This window comes from Castor canadensis, chromosome 2 (genome assembly GCF_047511655.1).
Source record: "Castor canadensis chromosome 2, mCasCan1.hap1v2, whole genome shotgun sequence".
Lineage (NCBI taxonomy): Eukaryota > Metazoa > Chordata > Mammalia > Rodentia > Castoridae > Castor > Castor canadensis.
Window position 1 is genome coordinate 77,663,512 of NC_133387.1, and position 23,015 is coordinate 77,686,526.

The 23,015-nt window shown below is 34.1% G+C and overlaps 1 protein-coding gene across 4 annotated transcripts in view; it reads left to right on the forward strand.

The window, feature by feature from the left end:
* Ahr (aryl hydrocarbon receptor) overlaps positions 1 to 19,978 on the forward strand; it is a 42,813-nt gene extending 22,835 nt beyond the window's left edge. For 3 of the 4 annotated variants that reach the window (XM_020184729.2, XM_074065086.1, XM_074065085.1), the window contains 9 exons: positions 585 to 688; positions 3,923 to 4,012; positions 6,139 to 6,262; positions 7,144 to 7,274; positions 9,123 to 9,325; positions 10,064 to 10,173; positions 10,964 to 11,105; positions 13,017 to 14,256; positions 17,448 to 19,978. In XM_020184729.2, the coding sequence (XP_020040318.1) occupies positions 585 to 688; positions 3,923 to 4,012; positions 6,139 to 6,262; positions 7,144 to 7,274; positions 9,123 to 9,325; positions 10,064 to 10,173; positions 10,964 to 11,105; positions 13,017 to 14,256; positions 17,448 to 17,594 (2,291 nt within the window). In that variant the 3' untranslated portion in view covers positions 17,595 to 19,978. Of the gene's footprint in view, positions 1 to 584; positions 689 to 3,922; positions 4,013 to 6,138; positions 6,263 to 7,143; positions 7,275 to 9,122; positions 9,326 to 10,063; positions 10,174 to 10,963; positions 11,106 to 13,016; positions 14,257 to 16,778; positions 16,842 to 17,447 lie in introns of all 4 variants that reach the window. The other variant, XM_074065084.1, reaches the window with a different exon arrangement.
* The last annotated feature ends 3,037 nt before the right edge of the window (positions 19,979 to 23,015 follow it).

The window sequence follows — 23,015 nt, forward strand, 5'->3', positions numbered from 1 at the left end:
ACTGCCAAGCCAGTATTTAAATATCATAGGTGAAAAGGGGATCAGAAAAAATTGGGAAGGTATGAATGGGAAGTATTTTAAAGAACATACGTCATAACAAGGAAATCCTTAAGCTCTGGGAAACACTGCTAATTATTAAAGATAACATTTATTGAACTGTTGATTTGCTATGTATTTATATTCCCATTATTATTCACAACAACCCAGCAAGATGGGCTTTAAATAAAGCAATATGGGCTTTATTTTTTAAAGTCTACCACTTTCTGTAGTAGAAAACAAGCTTAAGGAATTTACACATTTAATAAATGACACAGCTAACATTTTTACCTCGTTCTATCAGACACAATACGCATATGCTTTCGAATGAGGTAATATTTGAAAAGGCTGGATAAAATGCTTAAGTAAATGGTAGCTGTAATTATTACTTCTGTTTAGTTAATGTTTCTCAGAAACTATAAATGCATATACACATACAGTATTTCAAATTGTCTCTTTGGTGTTCACAAGTTTTCTATGATAGCCTTTTAATATTGCTTATTTTATATTATACCTGCTATATCATTGTTTATTCCTTTTTTCCATAGTTGCATTAAAATCCTCCCCCACTGACAGAAATGGTGGTCAGGATAACTACAGATCACAATTCAGAGATGGCATGAACTTGCAAGAAGGAGAATTCTTATTACAGGTAAGTTTTAACTGTTCCCAGTTGGTATCTTGGGACACTTCTCTTTGAACTGCAATGAAATTGTGTGAACTGGATAATTAAAGGTCTAGTCATCACCCTCCGTGTTGTGTTTCTTCAAATAGGAAGGACTCTTTAGATTGATTTCACAGATTTTCATTTAAGGCATTAGATTATGAGTACTTTTTCCAGAATAGTAGCTTAACTAAAAAGTTAGTGCATATATTTCATAGTTAAAATTGTTTCTAAGCTGAATTTTATCTTTTTAAATATTTTTTTTTACTCCTTAATTGTTGTGCTGGGTGGGGGTACATTGTGGCATTTACAAAGGTTCTTAACAATGTATCAAATATATCATACTTGAACTCACACCCTCCACCATTCCCCTTTATCCCTGCCCCCCTTCATTTTAGCACCGGTGTGTGACTTGTTAACAACAGCTACAAGTCCCTTTTCTGTGCATTAGAGTGTGGAAAGTTTTTGATATGTTTGTGAAAGCATTTTAAATTATTTTTTAAAGCTCTGTTTTCTTTCTCTTAAAACTGTTACTATGCTTGTTTCTCATTTAGCATCTTCAGGGATTTATTTATTTTATTGAATAAGATAGAAATAAATGTGTGATGTGATATGTACTGTCACCATTATGTGAACTTTTTCACTGCTAGCTAGTGAACTGACTGGGAGAATTTAGTTTGCTCTTGTGACAAGTACCAGAAGCCTTGATAACTCCATTCATTCCTTCAGTGACTACTTGAGGGTAGCCTAATAATTCTTAATATTTTTATGTTCTATAGTTAGGTCCAAATTCCTGATAGAAAAAATGAACTGTGCTTCCATTAAGTTAAATAAACTGAATATATTCAAGCATGAGTCCTCCACTCACTGCCAGCTGATACCATTTAAAGCATGAAGACTCATTAGGTCACAGAAAAATGTTCTAATTGCAGCTTAATGTGATTATAAATAAATTTTTGGTGTATAGTAAGGTAATAACGAAGTCCTTTATTTCAAGTGAAAATGTGAACTGACATAATAGTTGGTAAGTTGGTTTAAAATATGGGACAGTGATTTTTGTTTTCTCCTAAAAGATTCAGACAAATTATATAATATATCTTATGTCAAGGACACAGAATAAGAATAATATTAATGCAAAACTAGAGTTTATATTTAATCTGGAAATTGGCAATCTTTAGGTAGCTCAAATAACACCCCCATTATGAATTATACTGAATACCATTTTTAGACTACCACAAGAAGCATCACATACTGTGTGCTTTTTATTTTATTTCTGACAATTAACATTTGTCCAAAGGGATATTTTATCCTAAATTATCCTTTTGTCTCTGGCATGTCTCAAGGAGTTTATTGGGATATTGTACTAAATTTGTTTCATATTTTAAAAAACTCTCCAAAATAATGTGGATGGGTCAACTAAATAGTGTCCTCTAGAAAAAAAGATGTTTTCAGAATGAAACAATACAGTCATGGATTTATATTGTTACTGCCAGCAATATTTGCGACTCAAATTTGGTTGTTTATTGCTAGCCATGTTGTGGGGTGTGGAATTTTTTATCCTGGGAATGTTACCAGTACTATGTACAATCACTGTAATAAGTACTGCAGACTCCAGTTGTAGTTCAAGAGTGAGAGCCACAGTTTGCAATCAATAACGTATAAAGGCAGTATATCATGATAACTAAGTAGATAGGCTATAGAGCCACACTGAGCCTGGATCGGTGATTTTTCTTAAGACTATGTGCCCAAGTTACTTTACAGTTGTTTACCTCAGTTTCCTCATTTATAAAACTAGAATATAGTATCTACTTCATTGAGTTGGTTTGGGAGAATTAATCCACTTTAATACATAGAAATGTTTAGAAAAAGACAGCTAAATAATAAGTGCTATCAAGTTTTCAAAAGTATGATACAGAGCAACGATCTTGAAGGTGAAAGGATCAAAGTAAAAAGAGAGTGGCCATATTTCATTTACCTCATCAGACAATGAAGGTATGCACCAAACTGGGCAAGCGTCATTAGTACTGGGATGATGCTTATTAGTTCTTAAATCCCAGGACTTAACATACATCCTCTTTAAGGCATGGAATAAACTAATTATCATTTATATAGCTCTTTATAGTTCTCAGTGCATGATTGTGAAAAACAGTCTTTGTTCTTTTCTACAGCCTTAGTATCTATCCAATAAAATGGCACTTTTTGAAATGACGACATTAAAGCTTGAACGGGTTAAACACTTAACCAAAGCCACATAATCATAAGACACAGCTGTAGGAGTCCAGTCCTAATTTGCCTGACTCCACACTATATGGTTTTTATCCTAAACCATACCATATCTACACTTAGAAGGGTTAAACCATGATCACAAAGCAAATTGAGCTCAAGCAGAAAATAGTGAAGGCTTTTCGAGTTAAAATATATAATGAACACTTAAATTGATCTCAGATATTTTGTTGTCCAAGAAGAGAATAAAGGTAATACTGAATTTAAATACCACTAGAACAACAGAGAGAATAACTTCCAAACTAAAAGAAGATAAGAATATGGAATAATAAAAAGTAATTGGCCAAAGGCAGGCAAGAAGAGAAAAGGCATGGTACAGATGAAACAGATAGAAACAGTGCATACAAAATGATTGCTCTAAACACAGATATATTTGTAATTGCAGTAAATGTTAATGAAAAAATTTATTTGCTGCATACTTTTATATTTGTATTATATTTGAATTATATATATTATGTTTTATGTGTATTCTTTTCCAATAAAAATCTTCTTATGTTTTATAATTCTTTGAAATGTCTTTGTATGAAAAAATCATTTCTCCTATCTCTTTTTAAGTGTCTCATCAATCTTCTGCTTCCTCTAAAAAAAGCAGTGTGATAGATTACAGTGAGTGATTTCTATACAATTTATATTTTTAAAAAGTGCAGTGTGTTTAAAAGAGGAAATCTGAAGCATAAAAGAAGGAGGAAACCAACATTCTATTAACGTTACTGTGGTTGAGCTTTAAACATACCTGTAAGTTCTTCCTCAGACAAGTCAGAGGTATGAATAAAATTCCCTTCACTCTGCAGGTGTGTGGTATCTCTGTTTGTGAGGTATAATTATTTCAGTTATTTCAAAGAGATTTTTTGTAGAGAAACGTAATAGTCTTTACTTTTCAGTATTTTTGAGTAGCAATTTTAATTTCCATTACTGATTTTATAACTTTTCTCCTTGTAGGCACTGAATGGCTTTGTATTGGTTGTCACTACAGATGCTTTGGTCTTTTATGTTTCCTCTACTATACAAGATTACCTGGGGTTTCAGCAAGTAAATATATTTTTATATTATTTATAATATTTTCTTTAGAAAGTGAGCTTTCTATTTCTTACATATTTTATAGTTTAAGAACAAAGTTAACTGTGTATGTAAAGTATCTATTAAAATATATGTGCAGTAAGAATAATGATACATTTTTAGCTAATTTTCTAGAAGTACTAGTTTATAGCACTGATTTCTTTCAATGTTTATATGATTCATGGTTATTGTGTTTATTCTTGTACTTACCAATAATTTCATATATAAGAAACTTTCAGGGCACTGGGGAAATACAGTTCAGTGGTACAGCACTTGACAAGGTTTGATCCTCACACTGAGAAAGAAAGAAAAAATTTTCAGGCAGTTAGAGTTTAGGAGAGCAGACAGAAAACATTTGCCTTCAAATAACATATGGATCGCAGAGGACATGCAACTGTGAAATGAATGAAGTGCTGTGAAAAGGCATAAGTAAAATACTATGGTTTATTAATTCTCATTTATGTGGATTATGGAAAATACCCTAAAGACGATGGATTGAGATTGAGCCAAAAGCATGTGCAGTGTTCACACAGGGGACACAGGAACAAAGGGGGAAGATATAAGTACTGAAAACAGTAGACAAAAATCCTTGAAGGAAGTGAGTTATGTATTTAAATAGCTTTGAGTGGATGGTGAATAAATGGAGCTGTAAAGTGTTTGGCATGTTTGGGGAACAAGAACATCTGATACAGTTTGAGAACAGATTGTAAGTACACATGAATGCTAAGTATTCTTGCATATCTGATTCACTTGATTCTTATATATCTGAAACACTTGATAAAATGTTTGGACTTCATTCCCAGATATCTTAATCCAATAGGTTTTAATGTGGCCCATTCTAACAATCTTACAGATAGAATAAGTCTTCTGTCTAACACTGTTGTGTAGACTTTAGTTTTGACTACATTGTACACACAATGACAACTAGTGAAGGCTTTTGTTAAAGAGAAAGTAAAGCACATGCCTCAGCGTATGCTTCAGCTGGCTATCATATAAGAGATGACATAGAAATGATTTATTTCTAGAAGACTCAGTTCCCAGGGAAATTTAAGATAGATGACTAAAATAATGGAATTTGGCTACTGCCTGAAAGCCTAAATTTTGGTTTTCTTTGATTTTAATAAAACTATATTAATGTCCATAGAAAAATCTGTTTGAAATGTAATGTGTTGCATAACTATCTTAATCATAATTTGATTCTGTAATTTGTAAAATGTAAGAGGTAGCCACATTCCAATTTTTTTTTCTCACACATACACACAAACTGGGTATTCTTTAAAAAAAAACATTCATATATGACATGGGTGGCAGATTAAGTCACAATTTTTGAAACTGCAAATTGCAACCCATCATTGGGTAATAATGCAGATGATTGAGTGGTTCTCCGTCAAACTTTCTTTTTAGTGGCTTAGGATCAAATGATATGAAATAAAATAGAATGCACAATATCATCGCTCATAAAAGTGTTTCATGAAATTATTTCTACATGTGTATGAGCATGTGACAGAAAATGTGTTTCACATCATGAGTTGCAGTAAGAAAAAAAGATAGGAAAACTCTAGCTTAAAGTGTGAGGGCTCAGCACTGCAGTAAATGTTGAGAGGCAGGAGGAGGGAGGGATTCTGTTATGGTAAAAGCACAATCCTTTACTTTTATGGAGTCTACTTGCAGGGAAAATTTAATACAATGGAAACTTATGGACCATTGAAGGAATAAATATGTAAGATTACAGGAATCAAAGAGATATTCATGGAGAGATTCACAGAAGATGAAGGATTTAAAGGCTCAGTAAATGGATAAGTAACATACACTTATTATAATATGGTGCACTTAAGGACTGGGGAAGTGATGTATTTGAGGCAGAGCATTCATGTTGGGATGCGGTGGCAAATAACTATGAGCTTATTAGTTATGATGCTAGTCTCTTTCTGGCTTTTCATGTTTTGGATGACTGAGGAGCTTTGACAATCATTCAGTTTGCATTCATCATTACTAACACCTATCCATACTAATCTAGATAGGTTTAAAATTGCTTTACTGAACCAAATAATGTCTTAATAAGTACTTTTGTTTTGTTCCCTTGTGTCATTTTTCTTTAGTCTGATGTCATACATCAGAGTGTGTATGAACTCATCCATACTGAAGACCGAGCTGAATTTCAGCGACAGCTACACTGGGCATTAAAGCCTCCCCAGCCTATAGACTCTGGACAAGGAATGGATGGTAAGAATGTTATCTGAAAGATAGTGTTTGTGGGTTTTCCAACATGCTTCTATGAAAGGAGACTGGGAACCTATAGTGCACATAACTCCATGCTTTTGGTGGGGAGAGAGTTAGAAAGATGTAGGTCTACAGCAATAGACGTTCAGGTAACAGAACCTGATGACCTAAAGAACATTTGGCAGATGAGAGCCATCGTGGAGTTTCAGACAGGAAGAATATGGTCATCCTCAGTAAAATTTTATAAAAATAACTGTCCCGTCATAAAAGGTGGGAGGAATGTACAAAGTTGAAAATGGAGTGCATGTAAATTTTCCTGATTAAAATGCACCAACTAAAAAGTAAACTAGTATATGCAAGTATAAAAAAGTTTTTCTTGATGTAAGCAGTGTTTTCATAAATCTGTGGAAGTGTTTGAAAACAAAAAAGATGTTAGAAAATAGAAAAATTATTGACAATGACAGCTCAATAAAAACAAACAAAAATTCAGTAGAGTTCTGAAACTCTACTGTGTGACAAAAGTATTATTACTCAGTAAGTTTGGGGGACCAGGTATGGTGGTACACATCTGTAATCCCTGGTACTCAGAATATGGAGGTAAGGAGAATTGTGGTCTGAGGCCAGCCTGGGCAAAGTTAGTGCAAGACCCTCTTCTGAAAAAAATAAAAGTAAAAGAATACTTGCCTAGCAAGCACAAGGACCTGAGTTCAATCCTCAGGACCCAAAAAAAGAAATTAAGTTTTTAGTTATTTGAATTATTTTGTAAGGTGATTTTTTAAAATTCAGAATGCATAGTCCTTTTATAGAAATTAACACAAATTTTAACAATTCAAATGTTTTACAACAAAGTAGAAAGTAGAATTGTGTTGCTTTTATTTCTACAGAAGCCCATGGCCTTTCACAGCCAGGAGTCTATTACAGCTCAGACCAGCTTCCTCCAGAAAATTCTTCTTTTATGGAGCGGTGCTTCATATGCCGGCTAAGGTGTCTGCTGGATAACTCATCTGGTTTTCTGGTAAGGTGCAAAATCTTATGATACTGGCTTTTGCTATTAAGGCATAGAAAACCAATAGTCTTCAATTACATTTGAGTTCAGTTTTTAAAGTCTACCTAATGAGTAAAGGAAAGTAACTTTTAAAAATCATTGTTTCAGATTTTGAATATCTTCCATAGCTCAGAAAGCCCTACTTTTAGGATGTAGTACTAGAAATTGAGTGAAATAATGTGGAACCTTACATTTTGACTATTTTTAAGACTTCTTAGGTCTAGGATAGAGGAATTCCTAGCCCTTCTTTATTAGGAGTCTTACTACCTTGGAGTTTAATGCCTGCTACACAGGAAATTTCTGGCATTATCCATGTCTGGAACAACTGTGTATATTCATGATTACAAGATCACCATGTGACATGAGATGCTATTTCTCCATGCCCAGTCTGCATAGTACACCTGGTAGAGAGGAGCTTAGCATGACACTCAAAATGAAAGTGGTTTCTTCCCTTAATCGCACACTCCACCAGCCACAAAAGAAGAGAATGCAAAGCATGTTGCATATTCTTTTTGGGAATTACCAGGAATTTGAAGCAGATAATCAAATCTTAAACATTACTAAGCAATGATTTTTGTTTATTTCCTTTTCTTTGTTTGCTAGTACTGAGGTTTTGAACTCAGAGCCTCACACTTGCTAGGCAGGTGCTCTGCTGCTTGAGCCATACCCCTTTGTGCTTTATTTATTTTTTCAAATAGGGTCTCATGTTCCTTATCTAGACCATGATCCTCCTACCTATGGCCTCCTGCACAGCTGGAATGACAGACATGTGCCACCATGTCTAGATTATTGATAGAGATGGGATCTCACTAACTTTTTGCCCAGCCTGGCCTGAAACCGTCATCCTCCCAATCTCTCTCAAATAGCTGGAATTACAGATGTGAGCCACATCTCCTGGTTTTGTGTGCATGTTTTTGAAGATAGTTTTTCTGACCTGGAATTAGAGTTATACTTTGAGAGCTTTCCTAGTACTAGTGCTCAAGATTAATTAGTATGTGCTTCTGAGGTGGAATTTCTTTGTGCAAAGGGTCTTTTCTACCTTGTGCTCTTATTAGATTGATGTCAGAATCATCTCAGGCTGATTGATCAACTAAGTCAATCGAGTTCATGTTTAAATTGTCTGTTTCTTGTCTTTTAAAATTACTTATTTTTATTCTAATAGAGCTCTGCATTCTTTATATAATTTCAAAATGGCTCATTTTAGTGTTTCAATAAAATTGCCTTTGTCTACAGGAAAGATTCCCATGAGTTATAAAATATAACTCATGCATGCTTAAAATTACTGTGTACTTGATGACTCTGCCACTATTCAGTCCCTCAGGAAATACATTTCAAGTGCCTGTATGCAGGGAGCTATGATAGGTGAAAACAACAGGGCAAATGCACGCTCAAAAATGATCTTTCTGTGGTGAGCTGTAGAAGCAAGAAGTAGTCCTCGTACCACTTTCTTTAGAATATTCCTCACTCTTCCTTTTGGAATAGTTTTAATGTGCTTCCTGTGAGAGAGCAGTGAAAAAAACCTGCCGTTCTCAGCCTCAGGAACTTTCCTACAGTATCAAGAACCTGGAAATCGCCATCATGGAAACATTGAAAATGGAACTATCTTATACTGTCAATTTTATTTACTTTATTTTACTTAAAATTTTATTAGCATAAATTGTAAAAAGGGGTTTCATGATGGTATTTACATATATGCATATAATGTACTTTGATCAAATTCACCCTATCTGTATTACGCTTGCTTAATTACCTTCTTCCTCATTACCTTCTTCCTCCCCCCATACTTTCAATTTTAATAAATGGTTTTTGGCTTTTAAGGCAATGAATTTCCAAGGAAGGTTAAAGTATCTTCATGGCCAGAACAAGAAAGCAAAAGATGGATCCATACTCCCTCCTCAGCTGGCTTTGTTTGCAATTGCAACTCCACTTCAACCACCATCCATACTTGAAATTCGTACCAAGAATTTCATCTTTAGAACCAAACACAAACTAGACTTTACACCTACTGGTTGTGATGCCAAGTAAGTGAAACTTTTTCTCTCTTATTTCATCAGATGTATAGTTTGCTTTAATAAGTCTCTATTATATGAAACATACAGTGTAGGTTCTAATTTTTATTGTTATATTAGCTATTACTGTTTCATATTTCTTCAGTATATCCTATTAAAGTGAAATAATTTCATGAGGTACACAAATCATCCTCATATTTTATAATTTTTTACAATACTTGTAAGATTCATTCTTCCAATGACGTTTGCTATTGGTTTGTTTTATATTTTGTACAAATGTTACTTAATTTTTATCTCTAGAAGTTAGTAACTTTCAAAATTTATGCAGTGCAGTGATAGCAAGAACTCCTGTATCACATTAAAACCTGTCAGAGCTTTTCTCCTTTCCGATCTGAGAATGCTCATTGCTCAATGAGGTAACTTGACAAACCCTGTCCCCTAAAATATAGTAAGCATTCTAGATTTTTAGGAAACACTATTTTACCTTTGTGATCTTCTGCATTGGATTCATTGTTAGTCATGCTAATTTTCATGGTTTTATACATGAGAAGAAAACAAGCTAAAAGTTAAATTTATAGCCATAAGCAAGAGAGAGCACTTTATATAGATGTGGTTAATTTTTCTGTCTACTAATGTGAAATTCTGAGTGTCGAGTAAAAAATATTGCAGAAAATAGCATATAAGAAATTAGTTTATCTTGGATGTTTATGTTAAATTTTAATTCACTCTCTTACCTTCTTTTAAAAACAGAGGTCAGATAGTTTTAGGATACACTGAAGCAGAGCTGTGCACCAGAGGATCAGGATATCAGTTTGTCCATGCTGCCGACATGCTGCACTGTGCTGAACTCCACATCCGGAGTAAGTTCTAATTCCTTAGGAACATAACCGAAAAAAAGCATATTTCTACTATGTATTTCAGGTTATTGCATAAGGTAATGTGTTTAAGGAACTATTCAGATTAATTCCTACTTAGTAGCATACATTTTCATTGATCATAGTTGCAAATATAATGGGTTTTTTTTTTTTTTGGCAGTACTGGGGTTTGAGCTCAGGGTCTCATGCTTGCTAAGCAGGAGCTTTACTGAGCCACTCCACGAACCCAGGATTACACTTTTTAATTCATTAATTCCTCCATAGCTGCTACACAGGAACATAGTAGTTTAATTACTATGAAAATGGCCAGTTTGACCTAAAAAGTATTGTTCAGGAATTTTTTAATGGCCTCATTATTAATTTATAATAACTATAATATTAAATAATATTTATAAATAATATTAATAAATACCTTTAACATAAGTTTAAATTGTGAAATATTTAGCGATAGTAAAATATCCCCTATTTAAAATGAAAATTACTTTTGTCCTTATTTTCCCCCAGATTAAACTCTTTCTACTTCATGTGTTACCAAAATCATTTGACTAGTCTTTAATCTTCCTTTAACATTTTTAATGTTTAGTCTGAAATCGGAAAATCCCATCTCTGAAGAGCTGTTTCTGTGCCTTTCAATATGCTGTCTTTAAAAGTTGTCAAGATATTTAATTGGAAATAAGTGAAGTACATCCAGAAATATGAGAGGGGCAGTTTCAAAGGCTTTCATTAATCTTACTGCTTTGGGATTTGATAACTTAATTTCTGAATTGTATTTTAGTGATTAAGACTGGAGAAAGCGGCATGACAGTTTTCAGGCTCCTTGCGAAACACAATCGTTGGACGTGGGTCCAGTCTAATGCACGCTTAGTTTATAAAAATGGAAGACCGGATTATATCATTGCGACTCAGAGACCTCTAACGTAAGCACAAAGTCTTAGAATATGTCCTGTTCTTGTTTTTTGTAAGTCCTCTTACATGAAAATTTAAACATAACTCTAAGGCAATTGAACCTGGAAATAAAAAATTGAAGTTAAAATAATATGTATAGGAAAGATGCCACAGGTGAGAGCCTCCTCTGCAAAATTTATTGAACAGCTAAATATGTAGAGCTACAGAGAGAAAATAATCAACGAAAACTCAGTTTTACCCTCCAGATTAAGGAAAAAATGAAAAGCTAGTACCATCTTTAAAGCAAAAGGAATACATAACAATGCCTTGATTAGAATGTGTTCTCTAAACACAACAGTGATCGATAAGAGTTTCTTACCTATCCTGAAAAGGAATCCCTTTGTCAAATTGTGGGCTCCGGGGAGGATCATGATTGACTTTTTTCCTTTATGGGTATCAAATTGACCAATAATGCTTACAGAAAACATGATTTATTGAAAGTCTTTCTTTTCTGCACTGCACTGTGTGTTGATAGAGGGTTTTGTTTGAGGTTCTGTTTTTAAGCCCTGTTGATCTAGTTCCCTTGCTCTAATTGTCCCTACCTTTATCACAAGTTTTGATATCTGAGTGCATGTCTTCATTTTGTTTTTTTTGTTGTTGTTGTTCTTCAAGAGTGCCTCAGTCTTCTTTACTTGTCACTTCCCACCAAAAAAACTGTTGAATGGGTTTACATTGAAAATGTAGACCATTGGGGAATTAGTATCTTTACAGTACTGAGTCTTCCAACCCATGAACACAATGAGTGTGTGAACATACCTACACATATTACATGGGTGCATATGTACCATTATGGATTTTTGCCTTCTCCCTTGATCAGTATTGCTAGAAGACTTATCAATTTTATTATTCTTTTCCAGGCTTCAACTTTTGGTTTTTGGATTTTTTGTTGTGCATTTGTTTTTCATATATGCCTTCTCATTATTATTTCCTTCTTTTATTTGTATATAACTTACTATTTTTCAACTTTTTAAAAAATATATATTTAAATAAACATAGATATCAATTTCCCCTTGTACAATTTTTAGCTACAACCCTCATACTTGATATCTTAATTTTATTATTCAATTGGAAATATTTTTGCTAATTTTCATTTATTTTTGTTCATGATTGTTTAGAAATAGTGTTAATACTTTTTGATGTTAGGATATTTTCCTAGTTATAAGTTGAGAATTAACTTTTAGCTTAATTCCATTATAGTCAGAGACCATTTCCTAAAAGGATTTCAGTCCTTTGAAATGTGCGATGACTTATATTATGAGCTAGTATATGGCCAGTTTTAGTATAGCAGCTCAGGGCTCTTGTAAATGTGTTCTCTTGGTTAGTAATACGCTGATCTTCTTTTGGCAATGCTGGTGTTTGAACTCAGGACTTTGCTAGACAGGTGCTCTACTGCTTTAATCCATATCTCCAGCTATTTTTGCTCTGGTTATTTGAGATAGGGTCTTTCTTTTTGCCCAGGCCTGCCTGGACTGCAGTCCTATTGAAAACTTCCTGCTATCTCTGGGATGGCAGGCAGGTACCACCATCCAGCTTTTTCCATTGAGATGAGGTCTCACAAACTTTTTTGCCTAATCTGGCTTAGAACCACTATCCCCCATTTGTTTTCTTATTTAGAGAACACACAAATTAATTTTTTGATGCCTAAGCATGGAATTAACTTCTGTACTAAGTTTTAGGGAAAAATTCTCAGTCATTTAAATATATTTGTCTAAGAGACAAGTTTTTGGCACTAGTTATGAGAGTAATTAAATATAAAGCCCATGTTCTTATATCAAACTCAGTTTTAGTATATTTTACTTTTTTCTCTTTTCTAAAATACTTTGTATAAAATGCTCATCATATAATGCTTCCTAATACATAGACTTTCTCATACACAATTTTAGAGACGAAGAAGGAAGAGACCACTTACAGAAACGAAGTATGACTCTGCCTTTTATGTTTACCACTGGAGAAGCTGTGCTGTACGAGATAGCCAGCCCTTTTCCTCCTGTTTTGGACCCCTTACCAGTAAGGACTAAGAGCAGCACTGGTGGAAAAGACTGTGCTACCAAATCGACTCCAAGTACTGATTCTCCTCACCCCACTTCCCTCCTGAGTTCCATGATGCAACAAGATGAGTCCATTTATCTCTATCCCGCATCAGTTGCTGCACCTTTAGAAAGAAAAATGTTTAGTGAATCTATAAGTGAATGCAGTAATTGGCAAAACAGTATTGCACCATTGGGAAATGATAATATCCTGAAGCATGAGCAAATTGGACAGCCTCAGGAAATAAACTCAGCACTCTCTGGAAGTCACACAGGGCTCTTTCCAGATAATAAAAATAGTGAATTATACAGCATTATGAAAAACCTAGGCATTGATTTTGAGGATATCAAACGCATGCAGAATGAGGAATTTTTCAGAAGTGACTTTTCTGGTGAAGTTGACTTCAGAGACATTGACATAACGGATGAAATCCTGACATATGTCCAGGATTCCTTAAATAAGTCTACCTTCCTGAATTCAGCTTACCAAGAGCAACAGCCTATGGCTCTGAGCTCAAGTTGTATGCTACAGGAGCCCCTGCAGTTAGAGCAGCAGCAGCTGCAGCACCAGCAAAAGCAGGTAGTACTGGAGCCGCAGCAACAACTGTGCCAGAAGATGAAGCATATGCAAGTTAACAGCATGTTTGCAAATTGGAACTCGAGCCAGTCTGTGCCTTTCAGTTGTCCTCAGCAAGACTTACAGCAGTATCATGTCTTTCCAGACTTACATGGGACTAATCAAGAGTTTCCCTACAAAGCTGAGGTGGACACTATGCCTTACACACAGAACTTCGTTCCCTGTGATCAGTCTGTATTACCACAACCTTCCAAATGTACACAGTTGGACTTTCCTGTGGGGAATTTTGAACCATCCCTATACCCTACCACTTCTAATTTAGAAGATTTTGTCACTTGTTTACAAGTTCCTGAAAGCCAAAAGCATGTAATAAATCCTCAGTCAACCATGGTAACTCCACAGGCGTGCTATGCTGGGGCCATGTCAATGTATCAATGTCAGCCAGAGCCTCAGCACACCCTTGTGGGTCAGATGCCCTGCAATCCAACAATTCCAGGCCCACAGGCGTTTTTAAACAAGGTAAGGGTTTTACAGAGCAGAAGAAACCCTTTCTGTAATTCTTCTTAACTTATAAATAAATAGATACAATGTTTATGTCAGTGGCTCATTTTAATCAATTATCTACAGTGTTTATGGAGACAGAATCTCCAGTTATATCTGTGACTATATTTATAAACCTCTGATCTCCTTGAAGGAGAAGGAAATCAGGGGCCAAAGAAGTATGAATATATAAGGTGACCTGAATTGCCAAGTGGAATTAGTTGTATAAATATCATGTTTAGACTAGAGAAATTGATTTATTTCTTAATTTTTAAAAAATTACATTTTTTTTTTAAAGGGCAGAACAGGTTCTGCCTGGAAGCAAGGGGGGTGGGAGGGTACAGGCTGGGGGCAGGGGGAGAAATGACCCAAACAATGTATGCACATGTGAATAATGAATTAAAAAAAAAAGATTGAATAGAAAAAAAATTTTCATACGGAAAAAAAAAATTACGTCTTTTTAAAAATCCAAGCTTTAAGAATAGATCTGAATTTTTAGAAATACTTTCTTCAAAGTTCAGGTTTGGTTTTTTTTTTTTTTTCCCACATGTGCTTGAAACCTCACTTGGAATCAAGCAGTAGGCTGCTCAGCGTTCTCTGTTGTCCCCCCCATGTTATCTGCTCAAACTTCACTTTGTACTTTAAGGTGGTGTTTTGTTGGTTTTTTTTTTTTTCTTAATTCTTAAAAAAGTAACTCATCTGGTTTTCTGTCATGGGAATCAAGCTTGATGTTGTAGTTTTATTGTTTAAATGTGTCATCAGGACCCTTCTAGCAACAAGTACACTTTAAAATGACTTAATGATAACTGCAGCCCTGTATGGCCACCCAGGAATATATTGTTTTTGTACTAATGCCTTTCTGTTGGAAAATATTTAATTCATTTGAAAATATATTTAAGATTAGTCTTGAAGAATATTTTGACTAAAATTAAATTCATTGATCTCTTTTTGCTGTGTATTTGAATATAATTTAAAATGGTGATTTGAATCTTTATCCATAATTGTTTCTTCTGGCTTTTTCATAGGTTTGGTTTGTCTGATTATATATAAACTTTTTAAGATATAAGAGATATTTCTGATATCCTTCAATTGTATTAAATTTTAATATTCAGGATGAGGAAAATGTGATATATATATCTATATCTATATAGATATAGATATAGATAGTGGAATATTATTCAGCCATAAAATGATGAAATCCTATCATTTGTGGCAGCATGGATGATACTGGGGAACATTATGTTAAGTGAAATAAACCAGGCATAGAGAGACAAATACTGCATGATCTCACTCAGATGTAGAAGAAACTTAAAAGTTGATTTCATAGAAGTAGAGAGTAGAATAGGGGTTACCAGAGGCTGGGAAGAAGGACAGTTATTGGTACAATAAGCAGACAACAGGATTAAATTGTTTTTCTATTGCATAGTAGAATGACTGTAGCTAGAAGAGAGGATTTTAATATTCTCAACATGAAGGAATGTTAAATGTCTGAGGTGATGGATATACTAATTGTCCTGATGTGATCATTACAGATTATAGAGATGTATCAAAATATCACATTGTAACCCATAAATATGAACAATTATATCAATTAAAAATAACAAACTTTAAAAATATTCAGTTGCAGTCTGTCTTAGCACTTTGCTGTTGATATAAGCCTATTTCACCATTAGGTAAAATAAAATTGCACAGAAGTTAATTGTGTAAAATTGCATTTTAAATAGGGGTTGGTATCAGTACCTTGGGTTCTTTGCAGCAAACCCCCCAATTTCATACTGCGTCTGTGTGGAAAATAAGGCAATAATTCTGTAAACCTACATGTTCCCTTAGCATTGCTCCTAGTTACATATGGCTGTTGAGCACTTGAAATGTAGCTAGTCCAAATTGAGATGTGTTCTCTAAGTGTTACATATTTACTGATTTTAAGACTTAGCTTATAACAAATCTCAACTTTATTTAAAAAAATTGGTTTCATGTTGAAATAACAGTTTTTCTCTTACTAGGTTAAATAAAATTTATTATTAGAATTTATTCAGCCTGTTTCTTTTTTACTTTTCCTTAATGTAGGTACTAGAAAAGTTAAAATCATGAGTGTGGCTCACATATTTCTGTTGGACAGCACTGCTCTATAGAATATTTTTAAAGAGAATAAAGCATTGTGTTGTGAGTGATGAGAAAAATTCACTTAAAGCCCAGCATCATCTGGGCAGATAATACTTTTTTCCATTTGGAGAACAGAGTTGCTACTCATAGAAGATAGATTTGATTGTTACTGTACGTCGGATATATGTTTTGAACAATCTTCAGAGTAATCATTGTTTTGGTTACTAATGCCTAATATTACATGGGCTTTACAAAAGTAGATTTCATTTGAAGCAACTAAAGGCATGATTTTAATCTGTATGAAAGTTTCCACAACTTTCACTAACTATATACTATAGTGTAAAGGTTAAAATGCTACAGAACTATGTACCTCTGTGTCCTCTTTTTTTTTTAAATAGTCATCCTGGAAACCAGAAGACAAGAAAGAACATTTTTGCTTAGTGATTTGAATCTATAATTGGGTCAGTACTTTTAGTGGCATTCGTTAATTAAAAGTATTTTATAGATAAGAAATTGGTTAAAGAAATACTAATACTTATTTTGTAATATTTTAGGAATATCAAGAAATATTTAGAAAATCAAAATTGGCCATTTTTGGTAAGGTCTAGATAATCAGGAATCCAGTGCACTAATCCAGTGCAGTAATTGAATATAATCAATTAGTTGATACCAGGTAGCAGTGATACCCTATACCAAATACCTGACTGAAATGAAGTCAAAGCAAAGAATATTTAACAAGATTCAGGACTGGTCCTCTTTGTGCCATCAGTTCCCATTTGACCCAAAGGCAATTGGAGTGAGACAGTTGTATAAGATGTGCCATCTTCAAAACGTCTTGTCAAATTAACGGAAAAGCAAAAAGTTATAAATGTAACTAATGCATGATAGGTTCTCAGTATGTCTTCACCAAGTGAAAGATTTAAAAGATTTAAAATTCAGTAACAGAAAAGGAATTTGAGGTCTAACACCCTGCAAGAATCACATTTTAAAAATATATTAATATGTCATTTTAAGACATTTGGAAGATCTATCCTTTTAATAAGTTGCTTTACTATTTTTGTTTTCAGTTTCAGAACGGAGGAGGTTTAAGTGAAACATATCCTGCTGAATTAAACAACGTAACTAACACTCAGCCCGCCACACATCTTCAGCCACTTCATCATCCATCAGAAGCCAGACCTTTCCCTGATCTGACACCCAGCAGGTTTCTATGATTCCAAGCCCAGTTTGCACCTTGATTTTTGGATCAAATCAGCATGTGGAGGATCACAAACTAATAAAACTGTCGTCGGGCATCCGCACTGTTACTACAAACCAGATTTTAATCTTTGTTTTTGAAAAGGAGTTTAGAATATAATACCCGTGTATAGTGGTCATTAAAACAAAGTGTGCTGCCAGAGTAGTGAGGTGTCATCTGCATTTACATCATTCTGAGACTGCAGAACACACGAAGGTCATCCAGGAGAACTTCATAACTCAGAGAACTTTATGTGAACTATTTCTGTTAGAAATAAAAGTGAAAAAAGTTTTGATTCCACGAATTCCTCACTAGTGTACCAAATACGAAGTTATAAAACTAACCTATTTATCTCAGATGTTAGAGTAAATGGTTTGGTGCTGTTATAAAAAGGTAATCTCAATGCTTTTCTCCTGCACTGTAAATCTAAGTGCCTCACATTTTTTTCTACCTATAGCACTGTAGGATGTATATTTTATATAAAATATTCTCTTCCTTTTTTTAAATTAAAAACATTCCTTTGAGCACAAGTATTATTTGTATTTCCTAGATCCAATTATTTTTATTAATCCAGGCATGTTTTAACTGCACTACTCACCCACTTTCTTCAGGTAAAGGGCAAATAATGATTGAAAAGATATTTATTATGTGATATAGTTGCTTCTAGACTTTAAATGTTGCTCTGTGCCTTATGTTGAAGAATTTGAAAGGAAAATGTCTTTCCAAATTATTTCTTAATTATGTCATAGATATTTGACAGTGGCACTTAAATTTGAAGTGTTTTCAGAAGAAAGACAAACCACTGTTAACATTTACTGAACTCTCCATAGTGATTAGTGGAAAGTCTCCTGTTATATGCAACCATGTTTCTTAAATTGCAATGAAGAAAGAAGTGGCTTTATGTCTAGCATTTTAAACTTAGCAAAGCACTCATATTTCAATGTGTATAAATTGTCTTCAAAAACTGTCTTGGATCTCTAATCCTTTATGATATACTGACTTTATAAATTTCACCTTTTAAAACAGTGGAAACTTTTTCTCACATTTGAGGAGTGTTAAGATTAAAGATAGCAGTGTTTGGTACAAAAGTATTATAATGAATGGTGCATTGTATAGCTACAATGAACAAAATTATTTGTAAAATATTTTTAATCCTTCATTTAAAAATGTTCATACTTTATATATGGTCATAATTAATTTGAGTTTTATGTATTTTATCCGTGTTTCTTCTTAAGAAATCAGTTAATGAATTGAACTGCTTTTAAACTGATACTAAAAAAAGAAAACTACACAATTTGTTTACCTTGATACATTAAGTTGTTTTTATGATGTAGCAACCTTTATTGTCAATAAGGCAAGTTATCATCCTACCAAATTTACTGTCTTCACCTGATGTAAAGAAAAAAGATGCCACTGTTTTACTTAGATGTAACATCTGAAGAGCAAAGACAAGTTTTTCATGTATTATTGAAAAATCTGATGGAATCTCCAAATGAGATGGAATATTAAAATATGTTTTTCATTTCATTTTTTTAGTAAATTAATGTATATAAATGTGGGTTCAGTTAAAATAAATCTCAGTTCTATGCATTTTCAATCAAAATTTTGAATCTTAAGATTAAGTATTGAAAAAAATTGTCTGAAACATTTCATAATTTGTATCTGACATGAATAATCACTATGGATTTAGACCAGCGGTCTAGATTAATATTCTGTTTTTCACATTTACAAACTCTTCGTTAAAAGGCTTCATATAAAACCATTTTATATGGTTTTAACAAGTCTCTTCCACGAGTTATTTTGTGAATTATTTAGTCGAAAAAAAGACTTGAAATTGTGAATATGACAATCAGTTATACACTTACAAAAGTAAAAGTTTTAAGAGCAATATTGTATATTTTTATCTATATAAAATAACTAAAATGTATCTAAAAATAATAAAATCACATTAAACTATACTTTTGTCTGTACTGCTAAGTGCCAAACAAAGAAAGAATGCTTAGTATACTGCTATGTTGATGGATTTATTTTTAGATAATGTGCACATCTAAAGATGTGTCTATGTGTAATTTGAGTTTTTCCTATACCTTGTTGTCCTGATAGTATCTGAAGATTTACTATTTCACTGTATTATGAAATTTTCAGTCATTGATGTGCACAAAGTAGCACAATTGGTTTTTTTCAGTATTAATAAATTTTAGGTAAATCTTTCCATAGCTTTTCTCTGTCCTTCCAAATGTTACTGCTTATGTATGCCATGCATAATTTTTTGTTTAAATTACGATTTATAATATCATTACTTATCAAACAAAATTGTGTGCAATAATCTATGGTAATAAAATAATCACCAAATATGAATAATGTCTTAATGTAAATTCTTCTTTCTGCTCCATGTAAAGGAAATGATTACCTATAGAATGGCATTATAACTATGTTAGATGAAGGCAGTCTATAATAAATTAGGATGTGTTCAGTCAGTAATTCATACATTTCTTATCCATTTCTGCCCCTAGCTATTTTGGCCTTTACCTGAACATAAAAAATAGCATTCCTTCAGTAACTTCGTAAGTTAAAACACTTCTGAAATGGACCGTATTTTTAACCTTGTATTACCAGTGTTATCAATGTAGTAGTATCTCAACTAAACCAAAACCCCATTTTAATAAGTAATGTTAAAAATATGTCTGAGGAGATTTGAAATAACCCTTGCTAACTATATTTTATGCTTAGAAAAAATACTGCCCAAGCCTAGGGTCTCTCTTTAATAAGTGTAAATGTCACAGAAGTCCTTGACCTTACTTGTTGAACATTCACTGAGAATTCTACAATTAGAATTGAAGAAGGATTCTGAAGATAAAGTTTTCTTTGTAATAAAATTAATTTACATTTAGATTATATTTGTCCTTTGCAGTTGTTAGATACTTCTCTGAATAACCATATCATAAGTGAGCATCACACTTAATTCCAAACATTTTAGAAAGTCTAACGCAGTCTTTTAAGAATTACCTAAAATATTCAGTGTTAACTATGTGATCTCCAAAAAGTCCAGATATAGTCAACATAATGATGCTTGAGTCAACAATAGTCAGCATGTAGGGTGCTGGCTGCACCATACAGCATAGTTGTGCAGCAGGCAAGACCACCGAGGGTTGAGTATATTCTGATATTCACACAATAAGGAGATCACCTAACATCACATTTCTCAGTAAGTATCTCTACTGTTAAGCAAATCATAACTATATTTCTCATCTCTGCTTGCCCTCAGTCCCATGGCTTCCATCACTATGAATGACTCCAACTTGCCCCCCATGACCAAGCCTGCCACACCCTGGCCCAGGCATGTTGGCCACCCAAAGGATTGAGTGATAGCTCTCATTGCTCTCTTAGTGTCTGCAGATGACTTTGCTTCCAGTTTTACTAAAAATAATTGAGAGTCTCATCCTATGTTTGTCTTTACCTTTATCTCCTCCATACCATTATCCCTGGTCTCTCTAGTTTACCTCTAGTATGTGAAAGAGATTCCCAAACTCTAAGGTTAACATACTTTTTCATTCTCATGCTGGGAGCTTCTATACTTCCTTTCTTCAGAGATTCTCCTCTGCGGACTTCACTGTGTACAGATCACCTTCCATCCTGGAAAAAAAATTCTTGTTCCTCCATCCATTTTTTTGTTAAATTACCACTTTGCCTACTTTCTCAGAAGTAGTTTTGATTTCCCAAAATCTAGTTTTGTTTTTTACCTTTCTATTATACTGTTTTACTGCAGCTCCCTTAACTCACTTATTGCCATGGGGATTTTCTATGGCCTACAACCCAACTGATTATTTCTTGCACCCTCAGTGATCTCTCTCTCTCTCTCTCTCTCTCTCTCTCTCTCTCTCTCTCTCTCTCTCTCTCTCTCTCTCTCTCTCTCTATCTCTCCATCCCCCTCTCTCATTTTCTCCCTCCCTCCTCTCTCCCTTTCTCTGCCCTCTGTCTCTCAACAATTATTTCCTCTTCCCATCTGACAAGAGGCTTGGTTCTGTTTGTGGTTCTTTCTCTACATGTTCATCCATTCTATAATCCTCACCTTTATGGTGAATGCCCTCAAAATTTGTATTTCATCTTAAAAGAACTGATGATTGGCTCTCTTACTTCTGACTGACATTTTGTGGAGCAAGGTAGCAAAGCTGAGCACAGGCTCTGGAGTCAGACTACTAGGTGACAGTGGAGTCCCCATATGCAAGATATAGGTCATTAAGAAGATTTCTCTGAGCCTGAGTTTTCTTTGTTACAAAATTAAGTGTAACAGTTAATATCCACTTCATTGAATTGTAGGCAGATTCACCAAATTACATAAAAGCACTAAGCTCCCAATGGCCAAAACTAGGATAATATAAACAAACCAAACAAATGATACCATTGGATTATAATCTAAAGAAGAAAATATCCATCAACCCATCCTGATATAAGTAAATGATTGAATAAATAATGGGGGAGAAAGGACAAATCTTCCCTAGAGGAGTCCTAAAAATAATATTGATAGTTACTACAGCCTCTATTACATGGAGCTGACAATGCACCCCCTTGAAATATGAGTTACACTCAATGACTTGCTTCCAAATAACAGAATATAGAAGGAGAAGATAAATACTGATGAGAAAACATACACTAAAAGATGAGGAAACTGAGGCCAAAAAAGGCAAAATGGCCTCACACCACTCAGACTGTGGTAGAGACAGACGTAATTGCACCTGCAATTCAGAGAGGACCTTCTAGTTGCCACTGTGTAAGTTCTTTGCTCCGCCTGCCATTCTACCTGTTGCTTTGTTCAAGTTATCTCCTGTACTCACCACATCTCCATGAGATAAGTGTAATTCTTCCAGTTTTACAAATGAGTAAGCTGTGTTTTAAAAACAACCAATCAAAATGACAAAAATGTTGAGATGGGAAGATGCTTTAGTTTGGATCTTAAACGTCCCCCAAAACTCTTGTGTTGAAGCCTATGATGCTGTTGAGAGGTGGTGGAACCTTTAGGAAATGAGGCCTATTGGAAGTTAGGTTACTGGGGATATGCTCTTGAAGGGCATGTTGGGACTGGATCGCTCCTTTCTCTCTTTGCTTCCTGACCAACAAAAAATGAACAAGGCCTCATCCACCACCCCTTCCTGCCATGAGGTACTGGCCCATGAAAGAGCCAAGCAATCGTGGACTAAAATCCACGATTTAGTGGATTTAGGCAGGAGTTAATATAAATCTTCTACCTTACTAAGTTGATTATCCTAGGCATTTTGTTACAGTAAAGGAAAACTAACAGGGTATCCTGGAGTATCTGAGTAGGTCCAATGTAATCACCAAGGATTCTTATCAGAGGAAGGTAAGAGAATCAGGGATGAGGAGTGAGGACAGAAGCAGAGGG